This window comes from Oncorhynchus keta, chromosome 6 (assembly GCF_023373465.1).
Source record: "Oncorhynchus keta strain PuntledgeMale-10-30-2019 chromosome 6, Oket_V2, whole genome shotgun sequence".
NCBI classification, from domain to species: domain Eukaryota; kingdom Metazoa; phylum Chordata; class Actinopteri; order Salmoniformes; family Salmonidae; genus Oncorhynchus; species Oncorhynchus keta.
Genome location: NC_068426.1, coordinates 39,193,184 through 39,209,776, shown reverse-complemented (window position 1 = coordinate 39,209,776; position 16,593 = coordinate 39,193,184). Strand labels below are relative to the sequence as shown.

The 16,593-nt window shown below is 45.0% G+C and overlaps 1 protein-coding gene across 1 annotated transcript in view; it reads right to left on the bottom strand.

The window, feature by feature from the left end:
• LOC118385587 (voltage-dependent N-type calcium channel subunit alpha-1B-like) overlaps positions 1-16,593 on the bottom strand; it is a 226,882-nt gene that overhangs the window by 55,503 nt on the left and 154,786 nt on the right. Inside the window, exons 16-24 of the mRNA XM_052521481.1 lie at positions 16,438-16,505; positions 16,230-16,336; positions 13,876-13,938; positions 9,220-9,954; positions 8,951-9,150; positions 7,419-7,554; positions 7,086-7,215; positions 6,206-6,265; positions 5,781-5,887 (exon numbers count right to left, since the gene is read on the bottom strand). Coding sequence (XP_052377441.1) covers positions 5,781-5,887; positions 6,206-6,265; positions 7,086-7,215; positions 7,419-7,554; positions 8,951-9,150; positions 9,220-9,954; positions 13,876-13,938; positions 16,230-16,336; positions 16,438-16,505 — 1,606 coding nt within the window. The remainder of the gene's footprint in view (positions 1-5,780; positions 5,888-6,205; positions 6,266-7,085; positions 7,216-7,418; positions 7,555-8,950; positions 9,151-9,219; positions 9,955-13,875; positions 13,939-16,229; positions 16,337-16,437; positions 16,506-16,593) is intronic.

The following is a 16,593-nucleotide window of genomic DNA, read 5'->3' as shown; positions in this document are numbered from 1 at the left end:
CATTGGAGCTGTCCTAGCCATTGGAGCTGTCCTAGCCATTGGAGCTGTCCTAGTCATTGGAGCTGTCCTAGTCATTGGAGCTGTCCTAGTCATTGGAGCTGTCCTAGTCATTGGAGCTGTCCTAGTCATTGGAGCTGTCCTAGTCATTGGAGCTGTCCTAGCCATTGGAGCTGTCCTAGTCATTGGAGCTGTCCTAGTCATTGGAGATGCCCTAGCCATTGGAGCTGTCCTAGCCATTGGAGCTGTCCTAGTCATTGGAGCTGTCCTAGGCATTGGAGCTGTCCTAGTCATTGGAGCTGTCCTAGCCATTGGAGCTGTCCTAGCCATTGGAGCTGTCCTAGCCATTGGAGCTGTCCTAGTCATTGGAGCTGTCCTAGCCATTGGAGCTGTCCTAGTCATTGGAGCTGTCCTAGTCATTGGAGCTGTCCTAGCCATTTGGAGCTGTCCTAGTCATTGGAGCTGTCCTAGCCATTGGAGCTGCCCTAGTCATTGGAGCTGTCCTAGTCATTGGAGCTGTCCTAGTCATTGGAGCTGCCCTAGCCATTGGAGCTGTCCTAGCCATTGGAGCTGTCCTTGCTACAGAGGCAGGTTAAACAGCAATGATTTAGAACCTGTTAGCGACAATATACCGTACTGTCCTCAGGAGCCAGAAGGACATTGGTCAATGACAGTGAATGTGGAGTCAATACAGTAATCTACCGACACATTGGCCGTGTCTGAAATCTGTCTTGACTACCACTTACTAAAACTACATACTGTGTACTAATCGTTCTACACACTATTTAAAATGTACTGTTTAGTAAAAAATGTATGCAGCAGTGTGAGGGGGGTATTCCACTATACAGTTTTGAATCATGACCTGAGATACATACACACCTCACACCTTTGAATAAATCACACACTGAAGATTGGCAGATCAGCTGGAGCTACACATGCACATATCTCAAGTGAGGACCGAGGCCATAATGGCTTAGTCTATTTGAACTCCGTGGACACATCATACCTCAGTAAAGAGAAGAAAAACAGAAGCATGGTTCCACACAGATTGGGTGTGTTGACTTTTTCTTATCCAATGGGAGCTTTAGGTTTAATACACTGGCATGCAACAGTCATGCTCTGAAAGACCTGGTTACCCTGGCATGCAATCTGGTAAGTCAACCCCCGCTAGCATCAGTCCAGGGTCTCAACACGTCGAGATGGCGAGTGAACCGTACCCCAATAGCGTTCAGAAGAGCCGTGGGCTGAAAGGATGGATGTGTGTGTGTGTTCACATCAAAGTAGCTCAGATCATCCCTGATTTTCTTCGGTCACCGTGACTACAGCGTTCTCAGCTGCCCCTTTCCGAAAGAGAGCGCGCAGCAGTTCCTGTTTACGGATGGGGGTATCTGTCTTCCAATCATCTGCCTCTCAGTGGGTATTATTCCCAACCTTCTGCTCTTTCTGTTGTTGCCTCCCAAACAAGAAGGGGCAGCTATTTATGATGATGCTGATGAGGTAAGGATGTTTGTATGTGAAATATGACTTTCTGATGACACCGTTTGTTAACATTGACTTGATTTACTGTAATTCTCGGGTATGTTGGCGTTGTATAACCGTCCTTTACTTTATCATGTCGGCACACAATGGCAACAAGAGACGGGGTGTAATATGATTAGTGATTGTCTTCTGAAAGCTATTGGGAAGAGTCTTGGTTCACTGAGAGGGTAAGAGGGGGGGGGGGGTATCCTGCCCAGTGCAGGACAGAGAGTGAGAGCATTGGAACGCGATGGGGGAGGTTGATGGGGAACGTTTTGGGAGGATGGGGCTTTGGGGTCAGGGGTCAGTCAATAAGAGAGAGTGTTGATCCCCACCTGGCCACGCTTTGTTGCGATCTGATGAAGAGAAACAATAATAAACAGAACACACACAAACACGTCACGAAGCCACAAAGCTCAGAAGAAATGATGGCTGCTTCATAAAGACAAAGAAAAAAGCAGAAATATACAGAAACACTACGAAAAAGAAACACTTTAGGCCACTATAAGACAGTATTAATAACGCTGTTGAAGAGAGGAGGAGATATAGTGTCAGGAGCTAGTTAGCCTTAAGACTAAATACTGAACATTGAAACACATCAGTAAGAGACAAATAATGACAAGCAAAAGGAAGCATTTAATTCACTTCAAGTCAAGAGCAAAAAGAGCAAAAAAAAGAAGACACCTTCAGACTGATCTGAAAAAGACAGCTGTAGGGGGTTGTGGCTGTCTATCTTCTGTTTCTGACAAGAAGACCCAGGGTGCGTCCTAAATTAAACCATACATAGTGCACTACCTTTGACCAGAGCCATATGGGACCTTTTCAAAATAAGTGCACTATATAGGGAATAGGGTGCTATTTGGGATATTACAGTGAGATGGCATCAAGGAAGAGAAGACATGACGTTCGACAAAAGACACATCTGAGATGCCATCTATCCCTCTGTCTGTCTGCCAGGGAAGTGAGCAGCTCAGAGATGGAGGCTAGGGAGAGAAAGTATATCATCCAGATAACCTATCAGCTACCCAGCATTCCACAGTACCAGGAGAGGAACACATATATACCATACTGAGCCAATATTATGGGACAACAACTACCATACACACACACACACACACACACACACACACACACTTGGATGTATGAGCATATACAGTGCCAGTATTCGGCACCCTTGAACTTTGCGACCTTTTGCCACATTTTAGGCTTCAAACATAAAGATATAAAACTGTATTTTTTTGTGAAGAATCAACAACAAGTGGGACACAATCATGAAGTGGAACGACATTTATTGGATATTTCAAACTTTTTGAACAAATCAAAAACTGAAAATTGGGCATGCAAAATTATTCAGCCCCTTTAAGTTAATACTTTGTAGCGCCACCTTTTGCTGTGATTACAGCTGTAAGTCGCTTGGGGTATGTCTCTATCAGTTTTGCACATCGAGAGACTGACATTTTTTCCCATTCCTCCTTGCAAAACAGCTCGAGCTCAGTGAGGTTGGATGGAGAGCATTTGTGAACAGCAGTTTTCAGTTCTTTCCACAGATTCTCGATTGGATTCAGGTCTGGACTTTGACTTGGCCATTCTAACACCTGGATATGTTTATTTTTGAACCATTCCATTGTGGATTTTGCTTTATGTTTTGGATCATTGTCTTGTTGGAAGACAAATCTCCGTACCAGTCTCAGGTCTTTTGCAGACTCCATCAGGTTTTCTTCCAGAATGGTCCTGTATTTGGCTCCATCCATCTTCCCATCAATTTTAACCATCTTCCCTGTCCCTGCTGAAGAAAAGCAGGCCCAAACCATGATGCTGCCACCACCATGTTTGACAGTGGGTATGGTGTGTTCAGGGTGATGAGCTGTGTTGCTTTTACGCCAAACATAACGTTTTGCATTGTTGCCAAAAAGTTCAATTTTGGTTTCATCTGACCAGAGCACCTTCTTCCACATGTTTGGTGTGTCTCCCAGGTGGCTTTAAACTTTAAACGACACTTTTTATGGATATCTTTAAGAAATGGCTTTCTTCTTGCAACTCTTCCATAAAGGCCAGATTTGTGTAATATACGACTGATTGTTGTCCTATGGACAGAGTCTCCCACCTCAGCTGTAGATCTCTGCAGTTTATCCAGAGTGATCATGGGCCTCTTGGCTGTATCTCTGATCAGTCTTCTCCTTGTATGAGCTGAAAATTTAGAGGGACGGCCAGGTCTTGGTAGATTTGCAGTGGTCTGATACTCCTTCCATTTCAATATTATCGCTTGCACATTGCTCCTTGGGATGTTTAAAGCTTGGGAAATCTTTTTGTATCCAAATCCGTCTTTAAACATCTTCACAACAGTATCTCGGACCTGCCTGGTGTGTTCCTTATTCTTCATGATGCTCTCTGTGCTTTTAACGGACCTCTGAGACTATCACAGTGCAGGTGCATTTATACGGAGACTTGATTACACACAGGTGGATTGTATTTATCATCATTAGTCATTTAGGTCAACATTGGATCATTCAGAGATCCTCACTGAACTTCTGGAGAGAGTTTGCTGCACTGAAAGTAAAGGGGCTGAATAATTTTGCATACCAGTATTCAGTTTTTGATTTGTTAAAAAAGTTTGAAATATCCAATAAATGTCGTGCCACTTCATGATTGTGTCCCACTTGTTGTTGATTCTTCACAAATAATACAGTTTTATATTTTTATGTTTGAAGCCAGAAATGTGGCAAAAGGTTGCAAAGTTCAAGGGGGCCGAATACTTTCGCAAGGCACTGTAGACAGCCATTCACACACATCTCAAACGCACCTACTGTTCCATGCAAAAATATCCTCTCAATGATGAGACCGTGTGACTTTTAAATGGGAGAGTAAATCAATGAACATATATAAATAAACAGAACAATATACAGTAATATAATGAATGTGAATCTATAGATATATAGGCTGGTTAAGCAAATGGACTGAGCAATGAGAGTGAGGCTGCTGGCTACAGTCATGCTACGCTACATACCTACAGTATACGCTGGACAGGCAGTGAAAGACAGACAGACAAGTAAACGGGCAAGACAGGGACACGCAAGACAGGGACACGCAAGACAGGGACACGCAAGACAGGGACACGCAAGAAAGCAGGCAATCACAAAGGCATTACCCCATGAAGCTCCTGAAAGCAATCCAAGCCAACAAAAGAGAAAGACAGAGGGACAGTTTGTAAGAGAGGGGAAAGAGACAGAGTCAGCGACACAGAAAACCACAGAGGAACCCATCAAAACACAGTATGCTACTGCCCGGAACAAAAAGATAGAAGAGGCTAGAAGGATAGAGAAGTAAAACAACAGCAATACAGATGTGGTACAATTTGCTACTTCAGAGGTTATTACACATTAGCCCCATCGTGACACCACTGGGTGTAAAACAACTGAAGGAGCTGGCAGAGAAAACACCATTTCCTTTTACTCCAGAGACGCAGATGGCTGGTCGGCATGCTTGAAAAGACTGGTTTTCACCTTACGATATTGTCTTTGTGTGTGTGTGTGTGTGTGTGTGTGTGTGTGTGTGTGTGTGTGTGTGTGTGTGTGTGTGTGTGTGTGTGTGTGTGTGTGTGTGTGTGTGTGTGTGTGTGTGTGTGTGTGTGTGTGTGTGTGTGTGTGTGTGAGACTGTGTGTGTGTGTGTTACTTGCCATAGATGCTTGAAAATAAAAGAGAGCTCAGATGCAAAAATGTAATACCAACGTTTCGACAGCCAAGCTGTCTTCATATACCCTGAAGACAGCTTGGCTGTCGAAACGTTGGTATTACATTTTTACATCTGAGCTCCAAGAGTGTGCTGCTCTCTTTTATTTTCAAGTTTCTACTCCGCTAGCCAGCACCTCGTCTTAATAGGTGTGCGTTTCTTTTTCTTCTAAATCGACTTGCCATAGATGGGCTCGAACCCAGAGTCTCTGGTGGTACCGCTTGCACTGCGATGCAGTGCCTTGGACCACTGCGCCACCCACCCTGTCTCATGACCTTTGTTCAACTGTCGTACCCATAATCCACAAAACAATCCAATTGTTAACAACCACTGCATAGCTTTAAAACAGTCCTCGCATCCATGTTTCCGATCTTCGAATTTGAGAGAGGTTACACTTCTCCAGCCCCCGCCCCTCAGCTGTTTATCAAAACAAACGGTGAGGTGACGGATGTTGTTGTTTTTCGGAATCACAGATTGCCACTTTAAGCCCTTCCCCAGCTGCCAGGTGAACATGCAGTACGTCAAAGTGTGTACTTACGAGCAGGCGAACGCCACCAGAGCTCCACTGACCACGATAAAGTCCAGGATGTTCCACAGGTCTCGGAAGTAAGAACCAGGATGGAGGAGTAGTCCCAGGTCTATCATCTACACACAGAGTTGCAGACAATCGAATATACGGGGAAGACGATTCACATTGAACTACTAGTACTAACAGTTTGCAATCTCACCCTCTGAAACAGTATACGTGTCCAAGGGATGAACGCTACCACTCCAGTAAAGAGCCCTGCTATTGGATGTAGTACTTAAAAAGGAACCAGATATCGCCCTTCCAACTTGAGGCAGCGTTGCAGTTATTTTGAGCTGCAACCTAAGAGATGCACCTCTGTGTGTTTTTATTCAAACTGAGGAAACGGTCCAATGTCCATTGGCAACACGTTCCCCGGCATGACATTGACCTCTCACCTTAATCACCATCTCAAAGGTGAACACTCCCGTGAAGACGTAGTCCAGGTATTTGAGCACCTGCAAGAGGACATATGGCCTGTGAGACACGGTTGAACCGCCTGTCAGAAGTCACACAGTCTTCTTTACCCTTCCCCAAGAAACAAATGTGCAAGTTTACAGCAAACCTGGTTTCAGAAAACAAATCAGGCAAGACCTCACGGCACAACACCGCTCACCCATGTGTCCTGCTTGTTGTGTGTATGTACTGTGGCACGTGTGTGGAGCTGATAGACGCACACGCACACGCACACGCACACTACATGTTCATGTTTTGAAATGTATGTCAACTGTAAAATATTTGGTCTGTAATGTATTTTTCGTTACATGTCAGACCCCTGTAAGACTAGCTGTCGCCATTGGCAACGACTAATGTGAATCCTAATAAATCAAAATCAAAAAAGCAGGCAAATAGCCTTAGCAGCACTCAGCTCATGTTTATTCCAGCTGAGCCCTTCACTAGAATGCTAATAAATTAAGCCTGTCTTTTTGAAGACCCAAATGAACTAAAAAATACTTTGCAGAAATACTGTGCACTCTCACACAGTCTAACTGTCAGGTGATATTAACAGAAATTCTAGAAGCTTCTGTCAGCTCAATCAGGCTTAATGAATCAGCTACTCAGTCAGTTAGTCAGTCAGTCGGAATGAGGACCAGAGGGGGTTGTGGGATTTGGAGGCACAATTTAAGTCCAAATTCCTTTAGCGCTAGTAGGGACTGCCCCTCACGCCTCTGTACTTGTAAAGGACCCAAAAACCCAGCAGCCCAGTGTGTGTGTGTGTGCGTGTGCGTGTGCGCGTGTGTGTGTGTGTGTGTGTATGTGTGCACCTGCAGGACTCACGTTATTGCGTGGTGCATTGGCCTGCACAGGGTCTTCAGCAGCCAGGGCTATGCTGCTCATGGTGATGACCGACAGGATACACATCTCAAAGTAACGCAGGTTCACCACGTAGTGGCACAGCCGACGCACCCTGAACAGCAAAGCACAGGTCATCTCGCTGAGTTCACTCAACATACCCTCCCAAAACGCTAACAGAACACTGAGTTGGACTCAATACAGTAATGCAGAAAATGTCTTACTGCCTTTATAGGTAGAACTATCACTGTTATACTGCACACATATGGGCAAGATAAATTAGAGCCAGCAGGTTCGATGTCTCTGGCCCTGACTTACGGGTTGGTCTGCCCGAACACAAACATGGAGCTGTAGGGTAGAATGTGTTTGGGGCCGTTCTTCAGCTCCTCCTCATCCTCCTCTAAGTTCTTCTTCTCCTCGTTCAGGGGGAGGCTCTCACAGTCTATGTTATTCACTATCAGAGAGAGAGAGAGAGAGAGAGAGAGAGAGAGAGAGAGAGAGAGAGAGAGAGAGAGAGAGAGAGAGAGAGAGAGAGAGAGAGAGAGAGAGAGAGAGAGAGAGAGAGAGAGAGAGAGAGAGAGAGAGAGAGAGAGAGAGAGAGAGAGAGAGAGAGGAGAGAGAGAGAGAGAGAGGGAGAGAGAGAGAGAGGGATATTGACTTAAGTGTTTCCCCTGCAGCCCATGCCTGACAGGACCATAACACAGTGAGGTACTGACTGAGGTATAGACTGAGGTACAGACTGAGGTACTGGATGGGGTACTGACTGGGGTACTGACTGGGGCACAGACTGAGGTACTGACTGAGGTACTGACTGAGGTACTGAGTGGAATACTGACGGGGTACTGTTGGGGGTACTGACTGAGGTACAGACTGAGGTACTGACTGAGGTACTGACTGGAGTACTGATGGGGATACTGACTGAGGTACAGACTGAGGTACTGACTGAGGTACTGACTGAGGTACTGACTGGAGTACTGATGGGGATACTGACTGAGGTACAGACTGGAATACTGGCGGGGTACCGACTGAGGAACTGACTGGGATACTGACTGGGGTACAGACTGGGGTACAAACTGGGGTACAAACTGAGGTACTGACTGAGGTACTGACTGAGGTAGTGACTGAGGTAGTGACTGGGGTACAGACTGGGATACTGACTGGGATACAGACTGGGGTACAGACTGAGGTACAGACTGGAATACTGGCGGGGTACTGACAGGGTACTGACGGGGGTACTGACTGAGGTACTGACTGAGGTAGTGACTGGGGTACAGGCTGGAATACTGACTGGGATACAGGCTGGGGTATAGACTGAGGTACAGACTGGAATACTGACGGGTACTGGCGGGTACTGACGGGGATACTGACAGGGATACTGATGGGGATACTGATGGGGAACTGACGGGTACTGATGGGGATACTGACGGGTACTGACGGGTACTGACGGGGATACTGACGGGGATACTGACAGGTACTGACGGGTACTGACGGGTACTGAAGGGGATACTGACGGGGATACTGATGGGTACTGACGGGGATACTGACAGGGATACTGATGGGTACTGACGGGGATACTGACGGGGATACTGACGGGTACTGATGGGGATACAGACGGGGATACTGCCGGGTACTGACGGGGATACTGGACGGGGATACTGACGGGTACTGATGGGTACTGACGGGTACTGACAGGGATACTGACGGGTACTGACGGGTACTGACGGGGATACTGACGGGGATACTGACGGGGATACTGACGGGTATACTGACGGGTATACTAATGGGGATACTGACGGGTACTGACGGGTACTGACGGGGGTACAGATTGGGATACTGACTGGGGTACTGACTGGGTATGATGGTAGTCTCTCTGGGTGGGGCGGTGATGGTGACAGGGATGTGGACAGTGTTGCTGTTGAGGCCTGACTGGCTGGCTCTGTGGCTGTTCTTCTGGTTGTCTGCATCCTCTTGCTTCTCTCCGGCCTGCAGACCTGCAGGAGGCTGCACAGGGCTGGTGGCCAGGCTCTCCCCTTGAGCGTCCAGTGAAGCTCTGTGGTGACGACATGACAATAGTAAAAAGAGGACACTAAAGCACATTGAGAATGCGCTGGTCACTCACCTGTGTCCCTGGTCCCAGTCTCCATCTCTCTTTCCATTCTCTCTGCACTCCTCTCCATCCAGAGTTGACTGGGCCCTGACCATGCGGGAGCGGTATCTCCTCCTCTCTCCGTTCCCCTCTCCGTTCCCCTCCTTGTGACCCCGGCCCTTCCTCTCCACTCTGGCCCCGTTAGCCAGGGCCCCGTTCCCCTCTCGGGGCTGTCTGTGGGAGTGGTGGTGGCGGTGCTCCCTCTCCTCCCCCCCTCCGTTCACCCCTTCTTCCGGGGATCCAGCCTGGTGATGGTGCCTGTGGCCCTGGCCCCCCTCTCGACTATGGCTCCTCTCCACCTTTCCTTCTTTGGGCCGCGGCCCATCTGGGTGGCAGTGGTCCCTACTTCGGCTGTGGTGGGTGTGATGCCTGCTCTCCCCGTTCTCCCCATTCCTCTCCCGGTGACGGTGGTGCTTGCGGAGTTGTGGGCCGTAGGGGTCTCCTCCCTCTTGCTGGGGGTCTGCTCCATCTCTGTCCTCCTTGGGGGGTCGTGGTTTGTCCCCATTGCCTGGCTCCACCACTAGAGGGCGGTCGTTGTGGGTCTTCATATCGGGGCGCAGGTGGAGGGCGGAGGAGACACGCAGGCGTTCCTCTGGGTCCAGCTCGTTGAACAGAGCCTCTGAGCTGGCCCTCAAGTTGTTTTGACGCAGCTGGTTGGTGCGCTGCTCCCACACTGACATAATCTTATTGGTTCTCTGCTGCTCCTTACTGCAGGGTGGATGGACAGGGAAGGGGAGGGAAACCTGTCATTTGTGAAGTTTAAACATGCTCACCCAAACCCTCAACAGGTGCACAATGGGCTGCGTCTGAAATGACACCCTAAGCCTTATATAGTGCACTACTTTTGGCCAGAGCCGTGGTCAAAAGCAGTCGACTTTGGAATAGAGTGCCATTTGGAATGCAGGCCATGGCCATGTCTGAGGGACCACGGTTACCATAGGGATGCTTTTCTGTGAGGCCTAACAGGCATGTGATGGGTTGCATGGGTGATGTCATTTTCTCCTTGCGTATGCTTCCTGCCTTCATCGATTCGTGTGAGTTACTACTATGGATGGAAACAGTTAAGGATGACAATTCTCAAGTATTGTGAGCAGCCAATACTGACCTGCACAATGGGTCTGCAAGCTGTCATCTCCACCCCCTACCACCAGCATCCAAAACTACCTCACATGTTGACTTTCTAGTTACTTTATTTCTCTGAAAGGTGAGCTATCTTGCCCGACAGACTGGAACACTTGAATACACACAGAGAACAGGAAACATGGGTCTGGTTTTAAGTAACCTTAAAGGGATAATCCACTCAAAAACGTACATTTTGGTATTTCTTTCACTGTTGACACAGTCCCAAAACGTTCTGCATGTCTGCAATCAGGTGTTCAAGATATACAACTCTAAAAGTGCTAATTGTCACAGCCAGTGTGATACATTTTGCATCATATAATGCACAACTCATCATACTGGCTATATTTCTGCATGCTTGAATGGCAATAGCTTAGATACACATGAAAACCCTGGGAATCGATAGAACATCATTTAGAGATGTCCAAAAACAATATAACATTCCAAATGGGTGAACCTTTCCTTTAATACCAAGGCCAAACTCTAGTGGATTAGTGTGGAGATGGGAGAGGAATTATAGATTTCAAATAACCCTTTGTGTTCCTTCTGTCATGGGATATGGTAACATCCATAGAATGTGGAATTTGAATACAAGAATGGACATGAACCTTGTTGTTAAGGATAAAAAAAAAGGGTTTTGATAATGGAGTTGGTAAGCTGGTGGCCAACCAGTGCTGTGATAAGATATTGAGTAAAACAATGAATTAAAATATTATCTGCCCAGTATGTTTGTTAGCTAGCTAGCCAGCCAGTTTAGGTGGAATGATTCCAATCATTTTTCTAATTAACTGCCAATATCCCACAGCCAACATTCCATGCAAACAATGCAGTCAATCCACAGCCAAACACTGGTTGACATTGGTTGATTATAGACTTAGACAAGTTGTAAATGAATAAAGCACTGATATTGTATAATATTATAACGCTCGCAGCTTTAAAAGAAAACAAACATATATATTTTAGAGGCTATTGACACATAGAACCTGTGTAAACTGTTTTTATAATTATTTGACAATTCTATTAGACCATTTGTGATATATCAGATGCCTTACTTAAGTAAGTAAAACCAGGAGATGCATCCCCTGTGCCTCAACTGCCATTTATTCCAATTCAACTGCTTTGGATTTCTCCCTGACCACAATGGCTGCCATGTTCATGCCATTCAGGAACTTTGAGGGTTTATGACATAGCCCCTTCTAGAATATCTATAGTATTATCATGATATGAACAAATCATGATCCTAAGAAATCATTTCAATGATGCTTTCTTTGTACATGTGTTTTTAGATGTGGTTGACTATATTCACCTGTGTGTACAGTAGGAATGTACATGCAGACCTATGTAAGTATGTATGTATGACTAGTAAAGTTGCCCCCTTGGTGTCACCTATACCTCAAGACTCGATGGGCGGGGGAGTAGATAAAACAGACAAAAGTAAGTGTCATGTTGTTGGCCTGGGGTAAGATTTATGACAGTCATAACTACCTCTTCCCCCCCTTTTTCATCTCTCTACCCTACTGAGGTTACATTTGCAAAACCCTTGGTTAACATAGAGATTCTGGGAACGTCAGAAGGTGGCTCTTTTCTTTTGTGTAACAAGCTGTCATACCTGTTCCGCCCGCCAGGGACGTTTTCCTTTATGACATAATTTGTAATCAAGTTATGATTTAATTATGTTGTGTATGTGTAATTTTGTGTGATTAGTTAGGTATTTAGTAGTGGCTTCCTGTAGCTCAGTTGGTAGAGCATGGCGCTTGTAACGCCAGGGTAGTGGGTTCGATTCCCGGGGCCACCCATACGTAGAATGTATGCACACATGACTGTAAGTCGCTTTGGATAAAAGCGTCCGCTAAATGGCATATATTATTATTATATTATTTAGTAAATAAATAATTAAGCCCAATTTTGTATTGCTGATTCAACTTGTTAGCCAGGGTTCGTGCAGAACCAAGAATTTACAACTTTCAGACGAGACTGAATTAAGATGACGATTAATATCGACTGCTCTATTGCGGATTCAACTTGTTAGCCAGGGTTCGTGCAGAACCAAGAATTTACAACTTTCAGATGAGACTGAATTAAGATGACGATTAATATTGACTGCTATTGATGTAAAACATTACTAGGTCTTTAAGCGGTTATTCGGAAGATAACAGCTCTATAAATATTATTTTGTGGTGCCCCGACTCTCTAGTTAATTACATTTACATGATTAGCTTAATCAGGTAATATTAATTACGGATAAATTATTTTATAGAATAGCATGTCATATCACTTAATCCGGCATAGCCAAAGACACAACATACGCACAACAACAGACAGACAGGCAAATAAAATATGCAAGGCATAGGCAGTAAGAGAGACATATCGTCCACAAACAGACATGTTAATGAAATATGTGCTCTTTTGTATATCACAGTGAGGCATATCACAGTGAACATGACAAAAATACACACACAAACACACACACAAACTCTTACACACACAAACTCTCTCTCTCTCTCACACACACACAAACACACAAACTCTCTCTCTCTCTCACACACACACACACACACACACACACACACACACACACACACACACACACACACACACACACACACACACACACACACACACACACACACACACACACACACACACACACACACACACACACACACACACACACACAGCGAGAGAGAGAGAGACTAACACCATCAGCACCACACCGCAACATTTAGAAATAGGTGTTGTTACTAATTGGTAACAAATGATAACGAAGTGTCAGGTAAGGCTAAATCAACAATTCAATCGTCTGGTATGGCAGACTACCACTTGGCTACTGTACTATATAGTTTGGCCCTCACTCATAGTGTGTTGAAAAGGATAAAAACCGGGGCATAAAAAAAGAGAAGCTGTAAAACTGCCAAAGTGCCTGGGGAATTGACTGAGCACGAGGACATTATATATTTATATAGCAATGATTCACTCTCATCACTTCAGGCATCAACACAGTGCAGACGAAACCCGGCGCACAATTACATATCCAATATTCAGAAATACAAACACACTTTTACAAGCATGCACACATTTACACGCATGCATTACACCCATAAGCGTTTACATACACACGCGCATGCGCACGTACGCACATACACACTCTCTCTTTTGCCTTAACTTCAGCAAATATGACAAGTGTCATTATCTTAAATCTCAATCTATAGCGACAGCCACCAGTGAGCCACCAGTGGATTCTCCAGTTTCAAGCATATCTCAACACTGGGAGGAGTCATGGAGAGAGTGATGAATAGACGGATTGGGACGACTGGGTGGAGCATGAGGCTAAAGGAGAGATGGAGAAGTGGATGGGGTGAGGAAGAGGGGGTGTCAGAATTGGAAGGAGGGGAAAGAAGAGAGAGGAGCAAGGCAAACTGGGGTAGCAGAGGGAGGCAGGTTTGGGGGAGGAGATGGGGGAGGAGAAGAGAGGGGGGGGTGAGAATATTTTAACAGAGAGCAAAAACTCACGGTGAATGTACGCTGGAGACGGACGAGCTGCGAGAGAGTACATCTCGATTTTGCTTTACAAAACTGCACATGCAGAAATAAAACAAAAAGACATAATAAAAGAAAGGAAGGATAAGACAAGCCAAAAGGATGTGGTGGGGAGAGGTGGAAGTCAGTCAAACTCCTCCATAAAGTGTCTGTCTGTCCACCTGTCCCCTCCACGATCATAAAGGACTAGTCTAACAGAGCTACAACTACAGTAGTGGTTAACACTTCAGCAGTGGGAGTAGTGTACACTATACAGTATAGATAGTTTGTAGACCTGTAATACTGTACATACTGCGGTCAAGCAACTACCAGGGGTGGAATAGAAGCAGATATTGTGGCAAATATTAAAAATAGATACTAAACCCCTTCACTGAAGTGTTACCAAAGACATCAAATTGAAAACATTCTGGAGAAAGTCAACGTAATGGGAGAAATGGCATCAAAGTGGATTTACAAAGTTCAATAAACACAAAGCCTTTCAAGTGTTTTATAGCGTAAACTTTTCAATCAAACAGACAATGGTCTTCGTTAAAAACGTCATGATTACTTTTGTGAATAAAATATGATTATGGATTCACTTCATCAAGAGTAACAAGATTTGTAAAATTGCACATTATACAGATATCTCAAATAAAACATTCTCTCAGAAATGGCCTGTATCAACACAGCTTTGAAATAGACTAACAAATGAGCAACGTTAAGATTTAATCATTACAGTTTACAAAAAATCTAAATGAAGATAATGCAATCTGCTACAGAATGTAATCTGTTACAGCATGTAATCTGTTACAGCATGTAATCTATTACAGTATGTAATCTGATACAGTGTGTTATCTGATACTGTATGTAGTCTTTTACAGTATGTAATCTGTTACAGCATGTAATCTGTTACAGTATGTTATCTGATACAGTATGTAGTCTGTTACAGTATGTAATCTGATACTTAATGTAATCTGCTACAGTATATAATGGCAAATGCATCTTCAAAAGTAATCATCAGGATTTATACAGTAGGCTACTGTCAATCTAAATGTGCTTATTTATTAATATTCTCGGTATACCTAGAACTAAAATCTGGCTTCATTTGGTCAGATGCTCATCTGTCATTGAGAGGTAAATTATTCATTATTTACAATTATTTGGTTTCTTAAACTAACCACCATTCTGACCTGGGCCAGTATCCACAATGTGCCTCCGAGTAGGAGTGCTGATCTAGGATCAGGTCCCTCCTATCCATATAATCTTATCCATTAGGATCTTAAAGACAAAACTGATCAGCATTCCTGCTCTGAGGGTCTGCATCAATACGTACCCTGGTCATTGTGGTCACAGTCAGGACACAGAGGCCATGTCATATCCATCTAATCCTACCTGGGCTGAGACTGACATTACTGATGCATGGTCATGTACAAACCAATGACTTATTGACCGTCAAAATGTTTTGTCAATATTCGTTATGTTGTCAATAGAGGGCCAAGCTCATCTCTCACCTAATGCATAATGGCATCCTTAATGCCTAGTGATGAATTAGTCCTAAAGCCAATACCAGTGGTGAGAGGGTATGGCTGTGTGGTTAGATACAATAACTAGGTTACAGGAGATTGTTGATGTTGACAACTGACTCCCTCAGACTCCAGTTGATGACTCAGTCATATCGATGTTCACTAAATGAGAGCGAAAGGCCGAGGAAACGAATGCTGATTGGAGATCAGTTTCAGATCAAGCATCCACTCCTGTCAATATCTAATTGGTGATGTATACGACATGGCACATATAGGGAATAGGGTGCCAATTGAGACATTGTCTGTGTCACCTCTTCCACCTCAGTATGGGGGGAGGATAACAGAGGGGCTCCCGGTTCTGTAAGGAAATCATGGCCAACATTACAACACAATTGGGTGGATAGAGAAGGATGGTAGTCAAAGCTCACACATAGATAGAAACATATACACAGAAGTTTACAGTTTAGTCATTTAGGAGACACTTTGTTCCAGAGCGACTGACAGGAACTGTTAGGGTTAACAGACAGATTTTTCACAGTTACTGACCCAGCGCTCTTTACCAATAGGCTACCTTCCCCCCCGTAGACATGTCAATCGTGTAGTTAGGAGAATACACATGGACAGAGGCAATATCACAACAGAGCTACTTTGAGAGACAGTGTTCAGAGCCAAGACACCAACATCAACAGCACATTGACAAAGGGCAGAACAAGCTATATCTGATACCTCACAATATAACGACAGGCTGATGTCAGAATGGGAGGGAACACGGAAGGAAGAGACCATGTTTGGGGAGCACAGAGGGGACTGGAATATTAGACTTACACAGCGATGGAGATGTTAGCTGCTGACACGGGGCTGACCTCCTTCACCTCCATGGCCTTCTGCAGGGCCAGCTTCTTATTGGCTTCTTCCTCCTGCTTCTCCTCATCCTGGACCAATAAACCAGAAGGGATGGGTAACCAAGGGTAATTTTATTCAGAAAAAAAAACAGAAAAGGTTCCCAGGGTAGGACATGGTTCCTCAGCCTTACCTTGGTGAGCTCCTGTGCATTGGCGAGGTTGTCGACGGCGATAGCCAAGAAGACGTTCAGGAGAGTGTCTGGTTGGAACTAAACTCAGGGAAATACTTGACACAATAGTAGTGGCTTTCACGGCTAAGCCATGGTACATTGCAAGCAAACACTTTG